Genomic DNA, 17,781 nt, shown 5'->3' on the forward strand with positions numbered 1-17,781 from the left:
TGTGGACTGAAAGTGTCTCTAAGTGCAAATGTCCCTCCTGGCTTGAAATGACTCCAATAATGGCTGCTATTAGGAGGCTGATTTCCTGTCCACAGGGGCAGCATCATGTGATGTGAAGAGGCAAATTAACATCCAGCCCTGTGCAAACTATGCTGCAGAATTTTAATCATTTTTAAGCTTAAAATAACCTGGACACTGCAGCCTGCACAAATCTATCAAATGTGCATGTTTTGTCTTACGTAGTATACAGTTGCAAAATACATTATTTTGTATGGTTTAATCTGATGTTGCTAGTGCAATGGGGCAAGGAATTTCACAGACCAATGAAACCTCATCCTATGACCACTGAGATTTCAACAAGCATTGCTCACACAGTCTCAAGGCTATCTTCATAACTCGCAAGAGCTAGAGACTTGCTCCCACACCAGAATGAAAGCTGAGATTCTTAGGAAACTAAATTTAGAGAGCAATGCTATATGCTGTGACTTCTCTGCCTCTACAGAGAATTGTTTAGCATGCCCATAATGTTCTACTACCTGCTTGGTTCCTCTGGATATAGGGCTGATGACCTTGGCCTGCCTTACATCATAAGATCTCTGTCTGTGGAAGCAAACATAGTTATGCCAAACATACAGGGGCAAAACAGCCTCTGCTTTCTTCACACAGGTTGCACTTCCCAAACCCAAGCCAGCATTAGCTCCTGTGAAGGATGCGGGCAGTAGGTATGTATGTTTTTGTGGCTTTGCTGGGGTCTTCTGGGGTTGAGCTCCATTTATAATTTGTGGGAAAACCCTAAATCCTGTTCTTGCCACTCTTCTCTTCACTCTTTTTGACTTCCCTCTGCATGAAGAAGGCAAAGGCAAGGCCTAGGGCATCTGCTGAAAAAAGTAGGGCTCACGTGGCTGCTTCAGGGTGCTATTAAGGCAACAGAATGGGAACAGACAGGACAATATGACTTGGGGATCACAACTGAACAGGAGGTTCTCCTGTGTAAGCCCTGTTGGCATGGACTTAATTTGTGAGCTGCCCTGAATGCAATTTATCAAAGAAATGTAGGGTTTAAGTGCCTAAATTAATAAATGAATGAGAACTGTCCAAGAAGAGCACGGTGATTCATTATTGTGGAGCTTGTGCAGAAGACCTTCCTGGTGAATTCTACTCATGGATCAGTTCTGTCCATCTCCTACTCTCTGATCTCCTGTTTATGTTGCATTGCATGATATCGGCCTGGCTTTCTGATAGGAAGGCCTCAGTAAAATAGCAGTCCTGCTGAGAAGATAGTCTTCAATGACGATTACAGACATGCTGCATCATTCTCATCATCTGAGACACTGAGCTTGTGCAAAGATATAAAATGAATATAAAGTTGGGAGCTGCTGCCAAAAGTGGCAGTGTAGCTTTTTGTGAAGATTTTGGAATGGTACTTCTGTTGCCACTGAGAATGCCTCGTTGCATAAGAACCTTGGTGCCTGAGGGCGTAGTGTGTAATGCAAAGGATTACATGTTCTGAGGTTGGCACTCAGGGCAGAGGAAGACTAGCATCTCCAGATCTCTGAGCCTCAGCTACCTTCTGTACGGCCAAGATAAGCTTTCTCCACAACATAGGGAACTGAGACAATAAAACAAGAGGTTTGTTCAAGGCCACACAATGTCAGTGGCTGAGACAGGACATGAGAAGAGCCCTGCGGGATCAGACCAAAGACCCATCAAGTCTAGCACCCTTTTTTCCACAGTGGTCAACCCAATGCCTTTGGGAAGCCCACAAGCAAGTATCTTCGATTTAGCCAGTGCTTTGCCCACCAAACCACATGGGTCTCACTGCCTTGCGTAGTGTTTTAGGTATCTGAATTCTGGGTGATGGTGTAAGGAAGCAAGATGGAAAGTTGGATGATGTCCAGCCCAGCACCTTTTGCCCTGCAGTGGCTGTTGATAGTCTCTTCTGATTTCCTTCCAGAACATCCATCAAGCCAGCTCTGACTGGACCTTCCTTCTCTCAGGCCTTCGATACTCCCTTGCATGGAATGTTTCCGTCAGTTCTGGACAAGAAAAAAATGTAGGACAACTAGAGTGGACAAGGAGCTCTAGGTGACTTTATGGGCACATAGCTTTAGTGGTGAATGGCAGGAAAGCAAAGCAGAAGGCCTCCAAAGAACAGGCAAATGGTCCATAATTAACCCAGAGCCCGCCCAAGGCGTTTTGGTGTCTGAGGCAGGAGATCCAAAGGGCACCTTCCTTCTCGCTTAGTAACCTGGGAGAGCACTGTGTCTCTTGCAGCTCCCATTCTGTGGGGCTTGTGCAGGACAACATTGTGGTGGATTGTGCTCCATAGTACATATTGGTTTGTCTCCCACTCTGGATACCCTGAATGATACTCTGAATCAATGGACTGAGACAGCTTCCTCGTGTTTCTCATGGTACCTCCTCCCAGTGAGCGGCTGTGGAGGAGAATAGATCACAGCTGTACACAATGAGAGTCAGAAGCACAGCCTCTTTTCTAACTGAAGGGGTAGAGAGGGAAATGCCTTGGATTGACAGATGTCGCAGATTTTTTTTTTTTTTTTCAATAATTTTTATTCAGATTTTCATAAAACATACAAGACAAAATCATAAAACATTCAAAGACAAAAAACAAAATCAAAAATAGTTAAACAAAAAGAAAAAAAGAAAAAAAAAACAAAAATAAAAAATAAAGAGTAAAATATTGACTTCCCATTTGTCAAAGATCAAATCAGTTATAAGTCTATAATATATAACAATCCTGTCTCTTAAGTCATATTATAAAATCACTTTCCTCCAGTAGTTATCTTACTTAATCATCAAATCTCATAAACATTACTTTATTCTTTCCACAAAAAGTCAAAGAGAGGTTTCAATTCTTTAAGAAATATATCTATCAATTTTTTTTTCCAGATAAGCATATCGATTAATCCATCTCATTACTAATTATGATAATCTTATTGTCATAACCATAGTCAAAATAAACATTTCAATTAATCCATCACATCAGAATCTGTTAGGTTCAATAATTTCAGTAGCCATTGTTCTATTATCTCTATTAGTTCCATTTTCCATCTTCCATCTTCAGTAGTCTTGTTAAGTCCAGTAATTTCAATATCCTATCTTCCATTATCAGTATTCCATAATAATCTTGCTGTCAAAGCCATAGTCATATAGTAAGAGTCTGATGGGGATTACCTCTATCCCAAATATTTTCTTGCCATCCATTCTGAATAGGTTGCTGAAATACTGCTGTAAAATCATATCTCTGTTCTTTTTTTCAAAATACACTGGGTCATCTCTTAAAAGTTTTTCCATTGTCACATGGCTGCAGATAATTCCATAGATTTTCTCTATATTGGGCTCCATCACATCATTCCAGTCCAGAAGATTATCCATGCCATTGATAACTTTATCTCTAGAATCTTCATTCATTTCTTCAGAGATAACATTGAGTTCCAAACAATAGATTTTATTTCTAAAGTCCATAGACTCCAAATCTTGTTCCTGTTCCACGTTGGTTCCAATCTCCGGGATCTCCTCTCTCACAGGGACCCCTATTCCAGTCTCCAGGGTCGCCTCTCTCACAGGGACCCCTGTTCCAATCTCCGGGGTCTCCTCTCTCACAGGGACCCCTTCCAGGGTCATCTCTCTCACAGGGACCCTTATATCTTTAATCTCCTGCTTCATTTTACTCAATTCAATTTTCATTATCTCAATCTCATCCATTATTTTCTGAAACATAGTTATTTCCAGATTTTCAGCCACTTTCTTAATTGCCATTTTAAAAGAAAAATATAGGAAAACCACTTCTTATTTCAGCAACAATTGGGTTAATACTCCAAACTTGGTGACATCACAGTATACACAGAGCAGACAGCCTTATCTCTCCAATAGTTAAGTAAACAAAATGCAGTTCCCAGGATCGAAACAATTAATGGCAATCGTCAAGAAACAGATTCGTCAAAATAAAATAGACCAAAAAGAGAGTAGTCTCAAAACAGTATAATATTTTTCAAAATAAAAATCTGGAATAGAAATCCCTCTTCTGTGTATATCTTTAGAATGCAAATCCAGGACAGCTTTTTGCAACAAAAACAGAGATAAGCTATTAATTAGTGCGTAGCAGAGAGAAGTTATGGCTCCCCAGTGAGATGTCAAAAACTGATCAATCTGGCAAATCTCTTTTAAACAGCAACAATTTAAGTCAAGTAAAAGAAAAATATAGAAAGAAGGGTGCTTGCCTGTTAGTGCGTTCTCTCTTAGAAGATAAGATGAACGTTCGCTTTATCAGATAGAGCTTGCTGTTAAAAATCCGTCCCACCTTCGTCGGCTGGACCTCGTCCCATAAATTAATGAGATCTGGTCGTCCCAACAAAAATAGGCTTTGAGGTTAATCTCTTCGTTTCTCCCTACCCGGGAGAAGTTTAATCAGTCAAAAAAAAAAGAAAAAACTGACTGATATATCTGAATAAGCTTCTTTTGAGGCAGGAGCCCGTCTCAAAAGCAGGCACAGGCTAAGTCACCCTTCCCGGAAGTCATCACAGATGTCGCAGATTAAGATTGGGTTGGCTAGATCAAGCCTTGCTTGTGAACCTCTCTGCAATCTGGATGGCACCACTCATATAAGCAGGAAATTCAGCTGGACAGATCCATGGTCTGATTCAATCTGGCATTTCTTGTAGGGTTGAGAACAGCCTATAAGGAACAGAAGAGTAACACAAGGGTATTGTACCAGGATTAACTAGGGCAGTGTTCTTTGTTCCCAGGGTTAGGACCTGAGATGGGAGAGAAGTTGGGACTGGCTGAGAAGGAAAGAAGGAAAGTGTTTTTAGCTCCTGAGGAAGGATAGATATTCTCCAAAACATGTAGAGCACTACAATAACTCATTACATAGCACCACAGCCAGTCTCTTATTTTTGATTGCTAGTTAGAAAGGCCAGTGTGAGCATGACAGGAGGCATTTTGAAAGGAAAGTGGGGTGCTGAGGACAAGTTATAAAATGGAAGCACCTTCTAGTCAAGCAGTCCAAGTTCTCTTGTTTTGAAGCATTGCTTTCCTGCAAAGAGCCTCTCTTTCCTAAAATCTGCCCTAAAGCTGGTGACTAGGCTGGACTAAGGTACATATTAGCAGCAGATTTGTCTGTTGCAGGTTGAGATCTACATGAGCAGCAGAGGTTAGCATGAAGCTTCAGAGCTCGCCTTGCTCCTCTGGCTGGCCAATCCCCAATCCTCCCACGATTAATATCGTCCTTGTGGTCCTTTAAAACCTGTGCTATGGCATTCTGCCTTCTTGCAATGTCCCAGCATGTGTGCTTGGCTGCTCCTTCTCTCAAAGCTGCTGACAACTCCACAGCAGGTTCTGAACTTGGAACCTGCGGGACGCTGAGCATCAGTTCAGCCTGTGTGCCACCATCAAGCTCTGCTCCCCAAGCAAGGACATTTTGTTGCAGCTGATGTCTCTGATTCTTGCCTTCGCTTCACTGCACCCTGGGGTCTTGTCCCCTGCCTTGGCGGAAACCGGCTGTGTGTGTTGTTTACGCCTGAAGGGGAGAAGGCACATGCTGAATCAGTATGATTCCTCCAGAAGTTATGTAGGTTGCCTCGTTCTCAGTCTCCACGCTGTGTGCCTCTTGCTGGCCTCTTCTGAAGTTAACCGTGCTGCATTTTCTTTCCCTGCAGCAAGCCTGTCTGCACTCTGCACAGCTTCAATGTCCTAGCTTTTGACAAGGAGAGGCTGGAGAAAAAGGTCAGTGATGTGTATCAGGGTGGTATTTATTCAGGTTATTTATTCCAGCATCTCAATGTACATTGTGCTTTCATGTAACACATACAAAAGGCAGGTCCCTGGCTCAAGGTGCTTGCATCTTGAAACTGTGCCAGAGACAACAAAGGAATTATTACATTATTATTATAGCCCTCAAGGCAGCTTACAAAAAAAACACAAATATAGAAATACATCAATAAAACAATACAATTTACATTAAAAAAAACAGCCATTACAACTTCCAGTGAAAATACAGGGTGGTGCAGCTGCCTGGAGTGGCAGAAACATCTCAGGTTGCCCCCAACAAAGCTGTGAGTTGGTTCTCTCTCTTTCCTTCTATGCTTGCAAGTCCGACACCTTCAGTTGAACTTCTGATCAGCTTCTCTGATGGCAAAATATGAGTAAGCTTTCCCCAGCACCAGCCGGTCGGGTCATGGCCTGGGTGTTGTTCCCCATCCCGCTGCCCCCCGCTTGGCGGCCACATAGATCTTCTCGGAGAAGGTGCACCTGCTGCCTTGCTGGATGAGGGTGAGCCATGGCATACCTGCAATGGCGGTGGCGGCCGGGACACTGAAGTTGGTGAGGGGATTGCAGGCGTTGATGGTGTTGAGCCCCTCCAGCAGCACGCCGGCCAACCGCTGCAGGGGCGAGTCCTGCCCATAGACGCCATTCTCGCTGGCGCTCTGGTGGGGGGAGGAGAAGCATGCACATCATCTTGAGCTCCTTGGAGGAAAGGTGGGCGAGCGTTCTCCTTCTCAGCATGTTCCTTCAAGAAGAAGCTGACACTGGAGGCATTCAAGAGGCAGCTGGACAGCCATCTGTCGGGAATGCTTTGATTTGGATTCCTGCATTGAGCAGGGGGTTGGACTCGGCCTTGCAGGCCCCTTCCAACTCTACTGTTCTAAGCTCAGGGGGCAGCGCTCCAGCCGCGGCTCTTCTTCTCTTCGGCGCCCTCCCGGGGATTCAGACACATGAGAGAGGCAAGGCTAACAAGGGTGAGACTCTGCTCTGTTTTAGAACAGTTCTGTTCATTGCCCCTTGAGAGATTAAGGTAGTGGGATTGTCAGGAGCAAAACTGCAAACAAACATTGAATCTTGGCTCCCACAAAGTGACTGAAACCTCTTATATTTGGGTGAAGGCATTAAGGAAGGGCATTAAGCATGTCTAACTTACAAAACTGAAGTGATTTAATAGTCAGAGGAGGGTTGGGAAACTCAGCCAGAAACCTTGGCCCTGTCTCAAAGCTGCTGTGGTTCATTAAGGAGGACATAATGAGTATGATTTTAAAATCTGCTTATCTTAGAGGTACAGTAGTCGGCTAAAGGACAGTACAGCAAATTGCCCAGGCAATGTACAGCAATTGTTCAAAGACTTTCGGCCAGCTGCTCTGGGTAACCAGGAATATGTTTCTTCCTTTGTTGATTAAATTTATACCCCACCCTTCCTCCCAGAAGGAGCCTAGAGTGGCAAACAAATGACAAAACACTAAAAACAGTTATAAAACATCTGAAAAACAAAACATCTTTTAAAAAAAGTTAATTTAAAAAAAAAACTCTTTTAAAAACATCTGAAAAACAATTCCAACACATATGTGGACTGGGATAAGGTCTCTACTTAAAAGGCTTGTTGAAAGAGAAGGGTATTCAGTAGGCATCAAAAAGACAACAGAGATGGTGCCTGTCTAATGTTTAAGGGGAGGGAATTCCAAAGGGTAGGTGCCACAACACTAAAGATTCGCTTCCTGTGTTGTGTGGAATGGACCTTCTGATGAGATGGTATCTGCAGGAGGCCCTCGCATGCAGAGTGCAGTGATCAACTGGGTATATAAGGGGTAAGACGGTCTTTCAAGTATCCTGGTCCCAAGCTGCATAGTGCTTTATATACCAAAACAAACATCTTGAACTTACCCTGGTAGCTAATTGGCAGCCAGTGCAATTCTTTCAACAGTGGAGTAACACGTTGGCAATGTCCTCCTCTACTCAGCAGTTGTACTGCTGTGTTTTGCACCAGCTGCAGCTTCTGGACCAATCTCAAGGGCAGCCCCACACAGGGCACGTTACAGTAATCAACCCCGTCCTCCCTGAATTCTGCAGACTCCATGCCAGTCTAAAAGAGAAGTACTCTGTTACAAATCTACATGATCTTCCTTCTGCATTTACGTGGTTGGAGATCTCGGGTGCTCTCCTACTTTTCCAATGTCTAACTCTCTCAACCACCTGTTCAGGTGTACTGCTCAGAGATGCTATGGTCCTGGAAAAGCAGACATTATCTGTACTGATTTCCAGCCCATGTGTGGCTGCACGGACCACAAGCTGGACCACACTTGGTCCCAGAATATCCACATTTTACACCTGGGGGTTGTGTGCTCTCTTGTCCTTTCCCTTGGAACATACAAACCTCGTTTTGGTGGCAGATGGCAGGGTACAAGCAGGCTGGTCAACGACTTCCCAGTGAGCTGGTAGAGCAGCACCAGAACGTCATCCGGATGATCCAGTGGCAAAAGTCGCAGCTTCAACATGGAGGCCCGGCAATCATGAAAGGTACGTTGGGAGGAAAACCCAGCCAGAGGGCCCCATTCTCAGTGGTTGGGAAAATGAATGCTTTCCCTTTCTGATAGTTCATACTAGACTGGCACATTAATAAGCACTGCCTGCCAAGGCTAAGTGGGTGAGGATGAGGAAAAGCAGCTTGACTTCTGAGCTGTTCCCCAACCATGTCTGATCTTCACTCCACAGAATACCTGACACAATTGGAGCGGTACCAGCAATGGTATACAGAGGCAGCACGGCGCCTTGGCAATGAAGGAAAGCGGGTATGGTTTCTCGGCCACCCACCCACTTATCTTGTAGATGGGGGAGGGGGGACACAGATCCTGTCTTAAAGCCTTTGAGTTCCTCCGTTGTAACTTATTGGTTGCGTCTTGGTTGCCTCGATGCCTGCCTACTTAAAGGAGCGATGGGATTACACCCTGCCTAGCGCAGTTTAAACCCCTTTGTTAACTTAAGTGCCCTTTGCTGTGTTTATTTGGCAGGAGGCAGCTAAAGATGCCCTTTACAAGCGCAATCTGGTTGAGAGTGAGGTGAGTGTGCCTATTGTCAAGCAAGCTGTTTCTGTTGTTCTCACCCACCCACCTCCCCCTGGAACGGTCAAAGCAAATTGAATGAAAGGAGACTTTTCCAGGCTTTGGGCCTGATTTCCTTGATCCTCTCTGTCTTTTGTGGGGTGACTGAAAGAGGGTTTTCTGAACGGATTTTAAGTAGTGCTATTTAAGCCAAGCACCTGTAGCACAAAGAGCTGTTCAGTACTATTGGCTCGTTATGTTATTTCCCAGATCACTCTTGGGAAGAGTGCTCTGCAGAATGGATTTCCTTCATCTTCTGTTGTTGGGTCAGGGTCCCTGTCCATTGGCACGTTGCTCAGCCTCTTCCACAGTTAAGCAAAGTATGACATAGGCCTGCACTTTCCAGTCTGATTCCAGGCCCAATTCAAAGTGCTAGTTCTAAACTTTTCAGCTCCTTCATGGCTTAGGCAGTCCCTTAAGTAACCTGGTCTTGTCTCCATACAAACCTACCTTATATTGAAATATTCGGAAGTAAGTTATTTCCCCAAACTTTTGTTTAATTTGATTCTGTTGGTTTTTAATGCAGCTTTGATATCTGCTGCATTGTTAGTTTTTATGTTTTATTGGCGTCTGTCATGTTAGCAGTTTCATTTATTTATTATTACATTTATAGCCAGTTTTCCTCCAAGGAGCTTAAGGTGGCATGTGTGGTTTGCTTTTTTCTGTAAACCACCCTGGGAATTTGCTTACAGGGCAATATATAACTGTCCATAATAAATAAACTGTACTGTATATGATAGGGCTGGGGAACCGGAGGCCCTCCAGTTGTTAGGGAACTACAACACCCATCATCCCTTACCATTGGCCATGCTGACCAGGGCTAGAGAGAGTTGGAAGTCCAACCACAAGTGAAGGGCCACCATAGGTTCCCCACCCCTGGCTTATGCTCTCCCTTTTCCTGTGAAGAGATGGTGTTGATAGAAGCACTAATTGGCCAATATATTTGTCTTCCAGTTGCAGAAGTTTCGCAGATGAAGGAAGGACGGAAGTGTGAAAGTCCCTAGAATCTCCTGGCCAAGCAACTGCACTCTCATACATGGCCTTCTGCCCATTGTGGGAGAACTGGGGTTGGGAGAGCCGGGTGGGTAGGGCTGTATTAGTGCAGATGGGGCAGTAATGCTGCAAGGTTACTTTAGCTCATGGTGCCTCTGGCTGGGGGCTCTTCCTAGATGTCACTAAGTTAATAAGAATGAGCGAAAACTCCCTTAGTTTTCCTATCAGCATGGCAGGTTATGTGACATTGCCAGACAAATAGAGACAATCTAGGTGACTGTTGCTTTTGCATTCTGTCCTCTGGCTCAGCCACTTTCTCAGGCTGCTGGGCCTTTGTGGAGGAAAGAAAAAATTCCTCTCTCTGTGTTCTCTCAGCTGTTCTAGCTGCAACGGCTGAGTGCACCCCCATTTACAAATCAAAACCAGCTTGAACAGTTGGCTTCCCACCCTCCCCCAATAGTATACTGGGAATTATAGTTTTGGGAGGGTGCTGAAAATTCTGAGCCCCTTGATGGAACTTCAGTTTCCAAAATTCTTTGAGCCAGAGTTGTGTCAGTTAGGCAGGCTTGCAACTCTTTTCAGCTTGTAGTGTAGACATCCCCGTAGTTCATTGCCTTCTTACTCCCAGAGATGGGAAGGCCCCACAGTATCCAACATGTACTGAGGTGACTCATCTGGGAACTGGGCACCTTCTAAACACAAGGGGTAATCCTAGTTCACCCCTCAGCCTATGAGGTCTGCATTCAGTTCACAGTCCCCTTTGTAGGTCCACCCCAACCACCCTTGCACCAGGCACTTTGCACACCCCTCTCTGAGTTCTGCTTGTTTGCCCTTATTTTGGTTTCTTCCTTTGGTGGCTGTGGAGAGCCTTTTGACTGACATGATCCCGCCTGAGTGGTCAGGAAGACCCAGTTGGATGCCATGTGTAAAGTCTTGCTAGCCAGCTCCCATGAGAACCTAGCCTCTGACCTTACCTCAGGTTTGTTCAGATCCTTCAGTGGCGATGGAAGGGCCTGCACAGGTGGCATCCTTCTTGACCTGCCCTCAGTACAGCCCATGGCAAGGAAGCAAATGTACTGAACTTAATGACTGAGGCTTGCTGCTGGGTCTTTATCTCTGAGGGTGCTGCCGCTTTTTTAAAAAAATATGACTATTATTATTGCTTTTCAACTGCCAAAGGAAGAAATATGGGATTGAGACTTTTGCCCCATGCTAGAGAAAAACATAAGAAATGTCCCCTTCCCTTTGACCTCTAAAGAGCACAGAGCAGGTTTTTCTCCACCAGTGATGACATGTTGACAACCAGATTGATGGAGCATTAGCTCTGTTCTGGTGTGCACATGACTTACGGGATACAATCCTTTGGCTGCAGCCTCAAATGGTTTAGAGCAGTGCTTGAGCTGGCGCCTCCTGGACCTCATACCCTTTCTGTTTAATGGGGAAATGGTGTCTAGTAGCAAGAATCGCGCATCCTATCTAGTCCCTACAGATGGGGAAGGTATATTGCTGTAGCCTGTGGAATGTGCATTTTCTGCACTGGGGCACATCAGTGTGGCCTTGTGGGGACTGGCTCCCCTTTGGCAGCTGGAAATGTGACCTTTTATGGAAGTGTTCTGTTTCCTATATTAGATTAAAGACATTTTAAAGGATAAGAAATTAACTCAGGGTTGCTGCTGCTCAGGATGGATTAGGTGTTGAGCTGTGGGTTAGATCTTGCACTGTCTTCCCTGCCCCCCACCTACATTCCTTTTTAAACCAAAATTTAACTCCTCCTGCCTGTTGTGGTCAGCCTTTTTTTTCTTACCCCCCTCCTTTAATCTCCTCCTGGGTATTAAGGAAATCAGATTGTTATACAAGTGCCTGCCTCTGAGGTTGTTGGTCAACCTGAGCTGTTGAAAGCCAATGTTAAAAACCAGAAGCTGTGAATCTGTCTGTTACAGCTTTATTTTATGCTTAAAGTGACATAAATATATAAAGTTTTTAGGAGGAGTTCTAAAAGCCTCTGTAAAAACCATACTGGAATCTTGCCCCAGTAATAAAACCTTGATGAAACCTCCTTTTCTTTTCTATTGTGTTCACTGGATTGTCTGGGCAAGAAAACGTAATTCATGTGGAATCTTGCAAGTGGCAGAAATACAGATTACAAATGCAATGAAGGAGGGAAGGGCCTATATCCAAAGGGGCAGTGTGGGCAAAATGTAATAAGCAACTCTCAGCACGTTAGCCTCAATGGTGGGCCATGTTACCTTCTCCTTTGGCAGGGAGGACCACGCCACAAGTTCCATCTCGGCAGGGAGGAGGGGGTGAGTGCTCCAAGAAAGTTAGACATCATTCAGAGGATATAGCATCTTCCTCCATGATGGCATGGTTTAGTAAGGCTATGATGGAGGCGGGGGCTTCATTAGCCAAATGTTTGAGGAAGAGGAAGTGGCCCAAGCATGGCAAGGCATGCTCACTGTCATCTTCCTCCAGCTCACTCTACAGCTCCCTGCAGAAGCCTTTGCAAGTCTGGGGTGCAGTGTAAAGTACGCACTTCCAACACCTGGAATCCCTCCAGAGTCACCTCCCTTAGCCCAGATTAGGGGCAGGTGGGTGGTATTTTTCAGGTGCAGAGGAGTCGGAGAAGGAAGAAGGGGAATTGTCTGGGGAGGAAGTCCCACCTCCTCCTTCTACCTACGAGAGTCTGTATTTGCCTGATACTTGCCTTGTTCTAGTGACCAAAGCTATGGCATGCCTTCAACTGGAGTTACCTAAGGAGGTCACCACCCAAACAGAGGTGGTGGAGGAGGGGCAACAAGGCTGCTCAGATGTCTTCCCCAGGTCAGGGGAAAGTTTCACCAGCATTCCTTTCCCTAAGTTCTTTCATGACATAGTCAAGGAATATTGGGAGCAGCCGGCCAAGCCCCAAAAAACCTCACATATTGTCTAGGAAGCTATATAGCTTTCCTGCTTCGGTTATGGATAGCTTGAAGGTTCCAGCCATAGATGAATCGGTATCACCCTTAGGGGCCAAAACAGCTATCCTTAAGGAAGGGACACTTTGTCCGACCCGAGTGGCAGGTGTAGCGACTCAGCCCTTACGTGCGCGCATGAAGCTTTGGCTTTTTCCATGAGGGCCTCAGCAGCTAATTCCTTTCTAGACCGAGCAGCGGTGAAATGGAACAGAGCGTTAATGGAGGAAGTCCCTCCTGATCCCAGGCATGTCAGGGAGGACCTTTCCAAGCTGGTCAGGACTGTGGAATTTCTGGCTGATTCATCCCTGGACAGCCTGCAGTATTCTGCGTAGGCTCTAGGGTACTCCATAGTGGTGAGGTGGAACATCTGGCTTAATGGGAGATGGATCATCATTCCAAGACCAGTCTGTCCATTCTTCTCTATATGGGGGGGGGGAGCAGCTTTTTGGCAAGTCACTGGATCACCATCTGGTGGAGACCAAGGATAAGAAGGCCTTGCCCAAGGCTAGGAAGAAGGAAGAGAGCAAGACTAGAAAGAAATCAGGTCAATCCTTTCATTCTAAAGGTTCTCTCTTCACATATAGGAACAACAGACAGTTTTGGGGTTCTTGGAACTTATCATGGAACACCAGACACCAGCAGCCTTGAGTCTCCATGACAGGTAGAAATTTCAGCAGACAACATCAGGTTAAGCCCAGCTCCAAGCAGGCTCAGTCATGATGCTGCGGACCTCCAAGTAGGGGGCAGGCTGCAGTTCTTCGCAAGTGCCTGGGCAGCCTCCATATCCAACCAGTGGCTATTAGAAACAGTCATGAAAGGGTATTTCCTGGAATTTTTGACTATTCCCAGAGACAAGTGGAGATCAGCACCACCAGCATGCAATCTAAAAAAAAGACAAAGAACCCTGGACACCATAGCTCATCTCATCGATATAGGCGCCACAGAACCGGTGCCAGAACTTCAGTGTTCCTCCGGGGTTTTCTCTCTGTTTTTTACAGTGCCCAAACACAATAGTGACTTCCACACCATCTTGGATTTGAAATTCCTGAACAGATTCATCCAGCCCAGGAAATTCACGATGGAGACACTTTGGTCAATTGCGGAAGTGATTCAGCCTGAAGTTTTCCTGGCTTCCATAGATCTCATGGAGGCATATCTCCATGTCCCAGTTTGGTCTCAGCATCGCCATTTTCTGAGGTTGGCCAACAGCAATACTCTCATCTGCCCCTTGAGTTTTCACAAAACTCATGGCAGCGGTAGTGAGACTGCGCACTCAAGGGGTACATGTTTACCCCTATCTGGACAACCTTCTGGTCTGAGCACCGTCGCTTCAGGGGGCAAGATGGGGCGTGATGATTACAATCAACTGTTTAGAAACCCATTACTTTGTCATCAACGTGGCCAAAAGCCATCTGTAACCGGCGCAATGTCTACATCTGGGAGTGGTGATAGACACAGTGCAGTCCCAGTTATGCCTATTGGCAGCCAGGATATCCAAGATTCAGTATCAGCTCCTCACTTGTCTCCGCAGCAACCCTGTCCACCTGAGGGACTTGGCCAAGCTACAAGGCTCCATGATAGCGGCCATTGACTCAATGCCCTGGGAATGTTTCCACTCCCAGGCGTTACAATGGCTTTTGCTGCCCTATGAGGACAAAATCACACAGCAGTGGACAGGCCTAGTGTTGGTAACCAGAGAGGTGAGGAAGTTTCTGTTGTTGTGGCGTCATCAACCCAATCTGTGGAAGGGGCTGGCACCCCTCAGCCACAGTCATAACCACAGATGCAAGCCTTATGGGATGGGGGGCTACATGCCTAACTCACTTTGCACAGGGGAACTGGGATGGACTGGAGAGAGAACAGTCAATCAACTGACTGGAACTCAGGGTGATCAGGCTGGCACTCCAGCAATTCCTATCCATTCTTCCACAAGCCCAAGTGTTAAGTCACGGCCAAGGCTAATTTGAGCCATCAGGGGAGCATGAGATCGGACTGTCTACAGAAGGAAACCAATTGTCTGTTTCAGTGGGCAGAGCAGCACCAGGTGTCCATCTCGATGATTCATGTGTAGGGAACTCTGAACACCCAGACAGATTGGCTGAGCAGAGAACAAATTCACCAGGGCAAGTGGGTGCTCCACAGAGATGTGTTCCATCAACTAGCACAGAGGTGGGGCACACCATGCATAGATTTTTTTGCTCCCAAGAGAAATGCATAACTAAACAGGTACATGTCTCAGTACTGGCAGGCAGCCCAAGCCTCAGGAGGTGGACGCTCTGTCAGCTACCTGGCCCCGAGGTCTCCTGTATGCTTTCCTGCCTCTGCCACTCCTGACCAGGTTCCTGCACAGAGTCAGAGCTCTTCAAGCCCAGGCAGTGGTCATAGCTCCCCACTGGCCCAGATGTCCATGGTTCTCTGACTTGGTGGACCTCAGTTCTGCCCTACCCTGGAGGCTTCCCCGGAGACAATACCTTCTCTCCCAGGGACCCTTGCTCCACCCAGATCCAGACTGGCTACAGTTACACATGTGAAGATTGAACGGCGCTCACTGAAAGAGGAAAGTCTATCAACAACATACTGGCTTTGTGCACAGCTTCCACACAGAGGATTTATGAGACCACATGGAAGGTTTTCAATTGGTGGTGCTAGCGCTAGCACTTTGCAAACTGCTTTGGAGATTATATATGTGAAAGAGTACATAAATGCTTAAAATAAATAAACCTGTGTTTGGGTTGTAACATCTCAAGCTGCAGGTAGAGCTCGCAGGACTGAATGTTTCTCCATACTCAACAAAATTCCTTCCATGCAGAAAACTACCATGCCTGGGAATAGGCAAAGTTAGAACCCTTCTCCATGATATGTGAGGTGCTTCCATACTAGCCAAGCTTCATTCACCACTTTTTACAGGGCATCAGCACAACATTGTCATTCTGTATTTTCCCTTGGTTCTTCTGCCTTTTCTCAGAACACAGAAACTCTTGACTTTTTCAGAAGAACAAAAGAGTAGTATATTCTCTACAGATGTAAGATGCCTTTAGCACTACTCTGCTGGGCAACAATCACAGCATACATTTTATTATAACTTTTGTGGTGGGCACCATTTTATGATCAATAAAACTGATTTTTTAATTATCACTAAAACATTTTTCCTAATAATTATTTTTAATGAAAAGTTTAGCGCTATAACATAATGCTATAGCATTATTGTACTATAGTATTATAGCACCATAATAAATTAACGTTTTAGCAGTATGATATAGCACTATAGCCCTCTTTCGAATTAAAAAATAGAAAATGTTTTTGTTTAATTAGTGATAATTAAAAGAGCAATATTAAAAAAATTAAACATTGAGTCATAAAATGCTGCCTGCCTCAAAGGTTATAGTGAATGTGTGCTGAGCTGCAAATGGCCCCACCCACAGCAGCTACGATGTCATGCCCACTAGTGTGGATGGAATACAGCAGGATATACACACAGAAAAAGCATAATACTTCCAATAATGTGAAAGTTAATTGCAATTCCACTTGTAGCTTGTCACATAGCTTGTAGAAATGACTGGGTGTAATACTAGGAGCCAGCAGTCAGGAAGCAGACCTAGTTTTCAAGGTGGGATGTATTTTATTTATATCTAGGAGCAATCAGTCATATGAGCCCCTGCTTGCAGTCTGAAGTGGTACAATTTAGCTTATAAGTTTACTGGCACAGTAAAAACTTAACTGTTTCTACTCACTTGCTTCGATATAAACCAAGCCAATGTTTCAGCCCTTGTTCAGTTCAACATAGAGCTTGTGTTAGCCACCCAAATATAGCACACATATAACAAGTTCCTGTTTTGAAAGCTCCTGATCGCTAGATTATTTTTCAGTGGTCAATAATTCCAGCAGAAGCTGGAAACGAGGGTGATTTGGTTTTTTGAATACATACTTCCCCAGCGTTTAGGCCCTGGTGGGTTCAAAAACCTAACCTGCTCTGGGCCACCTCCCTAGCGCCCAGCTTGCAGCAGAGAGATGTTGATGGGCTCTGGATTCCCTGTTGTGTCCACTACCTCCAACAGATTCAGATCTGCAAATGCTGCTTCAGACACATTGGCTGCCAATAAATGGTTGGATCTAGAAAACAAGGGAGGATATTTGTGTGAAATGGGGCAGCCTCTGATTTATTTTATTAAAAAAAAAAGTTCCTGGAATGTTGATGCAGCTCCAGATGGTGGATTTAATTCAAAGGAGTCATGAATCTGATTCCCTTACAGCACAACCCTATGCATGTTGACAGTTTGCAACTTGAGAATAATTGTGCCTCAACTGCAAATGCATGCAGCCTTAATGTTGCTGTCGTGCCTTGCCATTATCTGCTTTTCTCAATTGCCATCAATTTTCTGTTAAATTTTCTTTCTGCTGGGTAGACTTCTTACAGTCAGAGTCTCCAGTTAATAAGGTAACTATTTTTTAAATAAATTCATTGGTGTACAAAGGTTCTGTGAAATCCACAAAGGGCTTGGAAACTATGGAATTTTGGACCAAAGGCTCTCTACCCCTTTTCATGAGTGCATTTTCTGATTACATACAGGCATATCAAAAAGACACAGGCAGAGCTCAATTTCCTCCCCTGTTGCAAATACAAGTGACAGACTAATCACCAGATCCAATGATTTAGTCACTCCTGTTTTCCCTTCCCTGTTTAAGATGGGCTGCCTTCTGTATGCCTTTTTTATTTTGAAAGTGCTGCATGCATATATATGAAATGCATATTAATTTGTTGTTTTTTAAAGCATATTTTTGTGCGTTTACTTAAGAATGACAGAGGTTTTTGTGATGTTAGTCTCAAGCTGCAAATAGCCAGCTTCTCTTCCAAACACAGGTTTTCCCTGAGCAGAGTCTGGGACATAAGAGATTACCTTTGCACAAAGCATTGTGATTGCACCACAGACTCAACACTCATGTTATGTAGA

At 44.9% G+C, this 17,781-nt stretch overlaps 2 protein-coding genes across 15 annotated transcripts in view; one reads left to right on the forward strand and one right to left on the reverse strand.

Moving 5' to 3' along the window:
* The window catches only part of CC2D1A (coiled-coil and C2 domain containing 1A), an 80,723-nt gene extending 68,789 nt beyond the window's left edge, over positions 1–11,934 (forward strand). For all 6 annotated transcript variants that reach the window (XM_061613821.1, XM_061613820.1, XM_061613823.1 and 3 more), the window contains exons 25-30: positions 667–722; positions 5,679–5,745; positions 8,178–8,304; positions 8,500–8,576; positions 8,796–8,843; positions 9,840–11,934. In XM_061613821.1, coding sequence (XP_061469805.1) covers positions 667–722; positions 5,679–5,745; positions 8,178–8,304; positions 8,500–8,576; positions 8,796–8,843; positions 9,840–9,860 — 396 coding nt within the window. In that variant the 3' untranslated portion in view covers positions 9,861–11,934. The remainder of the gene's footprint in view (positions 1–666; positions 723–5,678; positions 5,746–8,177; positions 8,305–8,499; positions 8,577–8,795; positions 8,844–9,839) is intronic.
* The window catches only part of PODNL1 (podocan like 1), a 36,076-nt gene that overhangs the window by 7,261 nt on the left and 11,034 nt on the right, over positions 1–17,781 (reverse strand). For 4 of the 9 annotated variants that reach the window (XM_061613859.1, XM_061613858.1, XM_061613860.1 and 1 more), the window contains one exon: positions 16,120–16,942. In XM_061613859.1, the coding sequence (XP_061469843.1) occupies positions 16,816–16,942 (127 nt within the window). In that variant the 3' untranslated portion in view covers positions 16,120–16,815. Of the gene's footprint in view, positions 1–7,294; positions 7,871–16,119; positions 16,943–17,781 lie in introns of those variants that run through there. The other 5 variants (XM_061613857.1, XM_061613852.1, XM_061613853.1 and 2 more) reach the window with 3 other exon arrangements.

This window comes from Rhineura floridana, chromosome 3 (genome assembly GCF_030035675.1).
Source record: "Rhineura floridana isolate rRhiFlo1 chromosome 3, rRhiFlo1.hap2, whole genome shotgun sequence".
In the NCBI taxonomy this organism is placed as follows: Eukaryota; Metazoa; Chordata; class Lepidosauria; order Squamata; family Rhineuridae; genus Rhineura; species Rhineura floridana.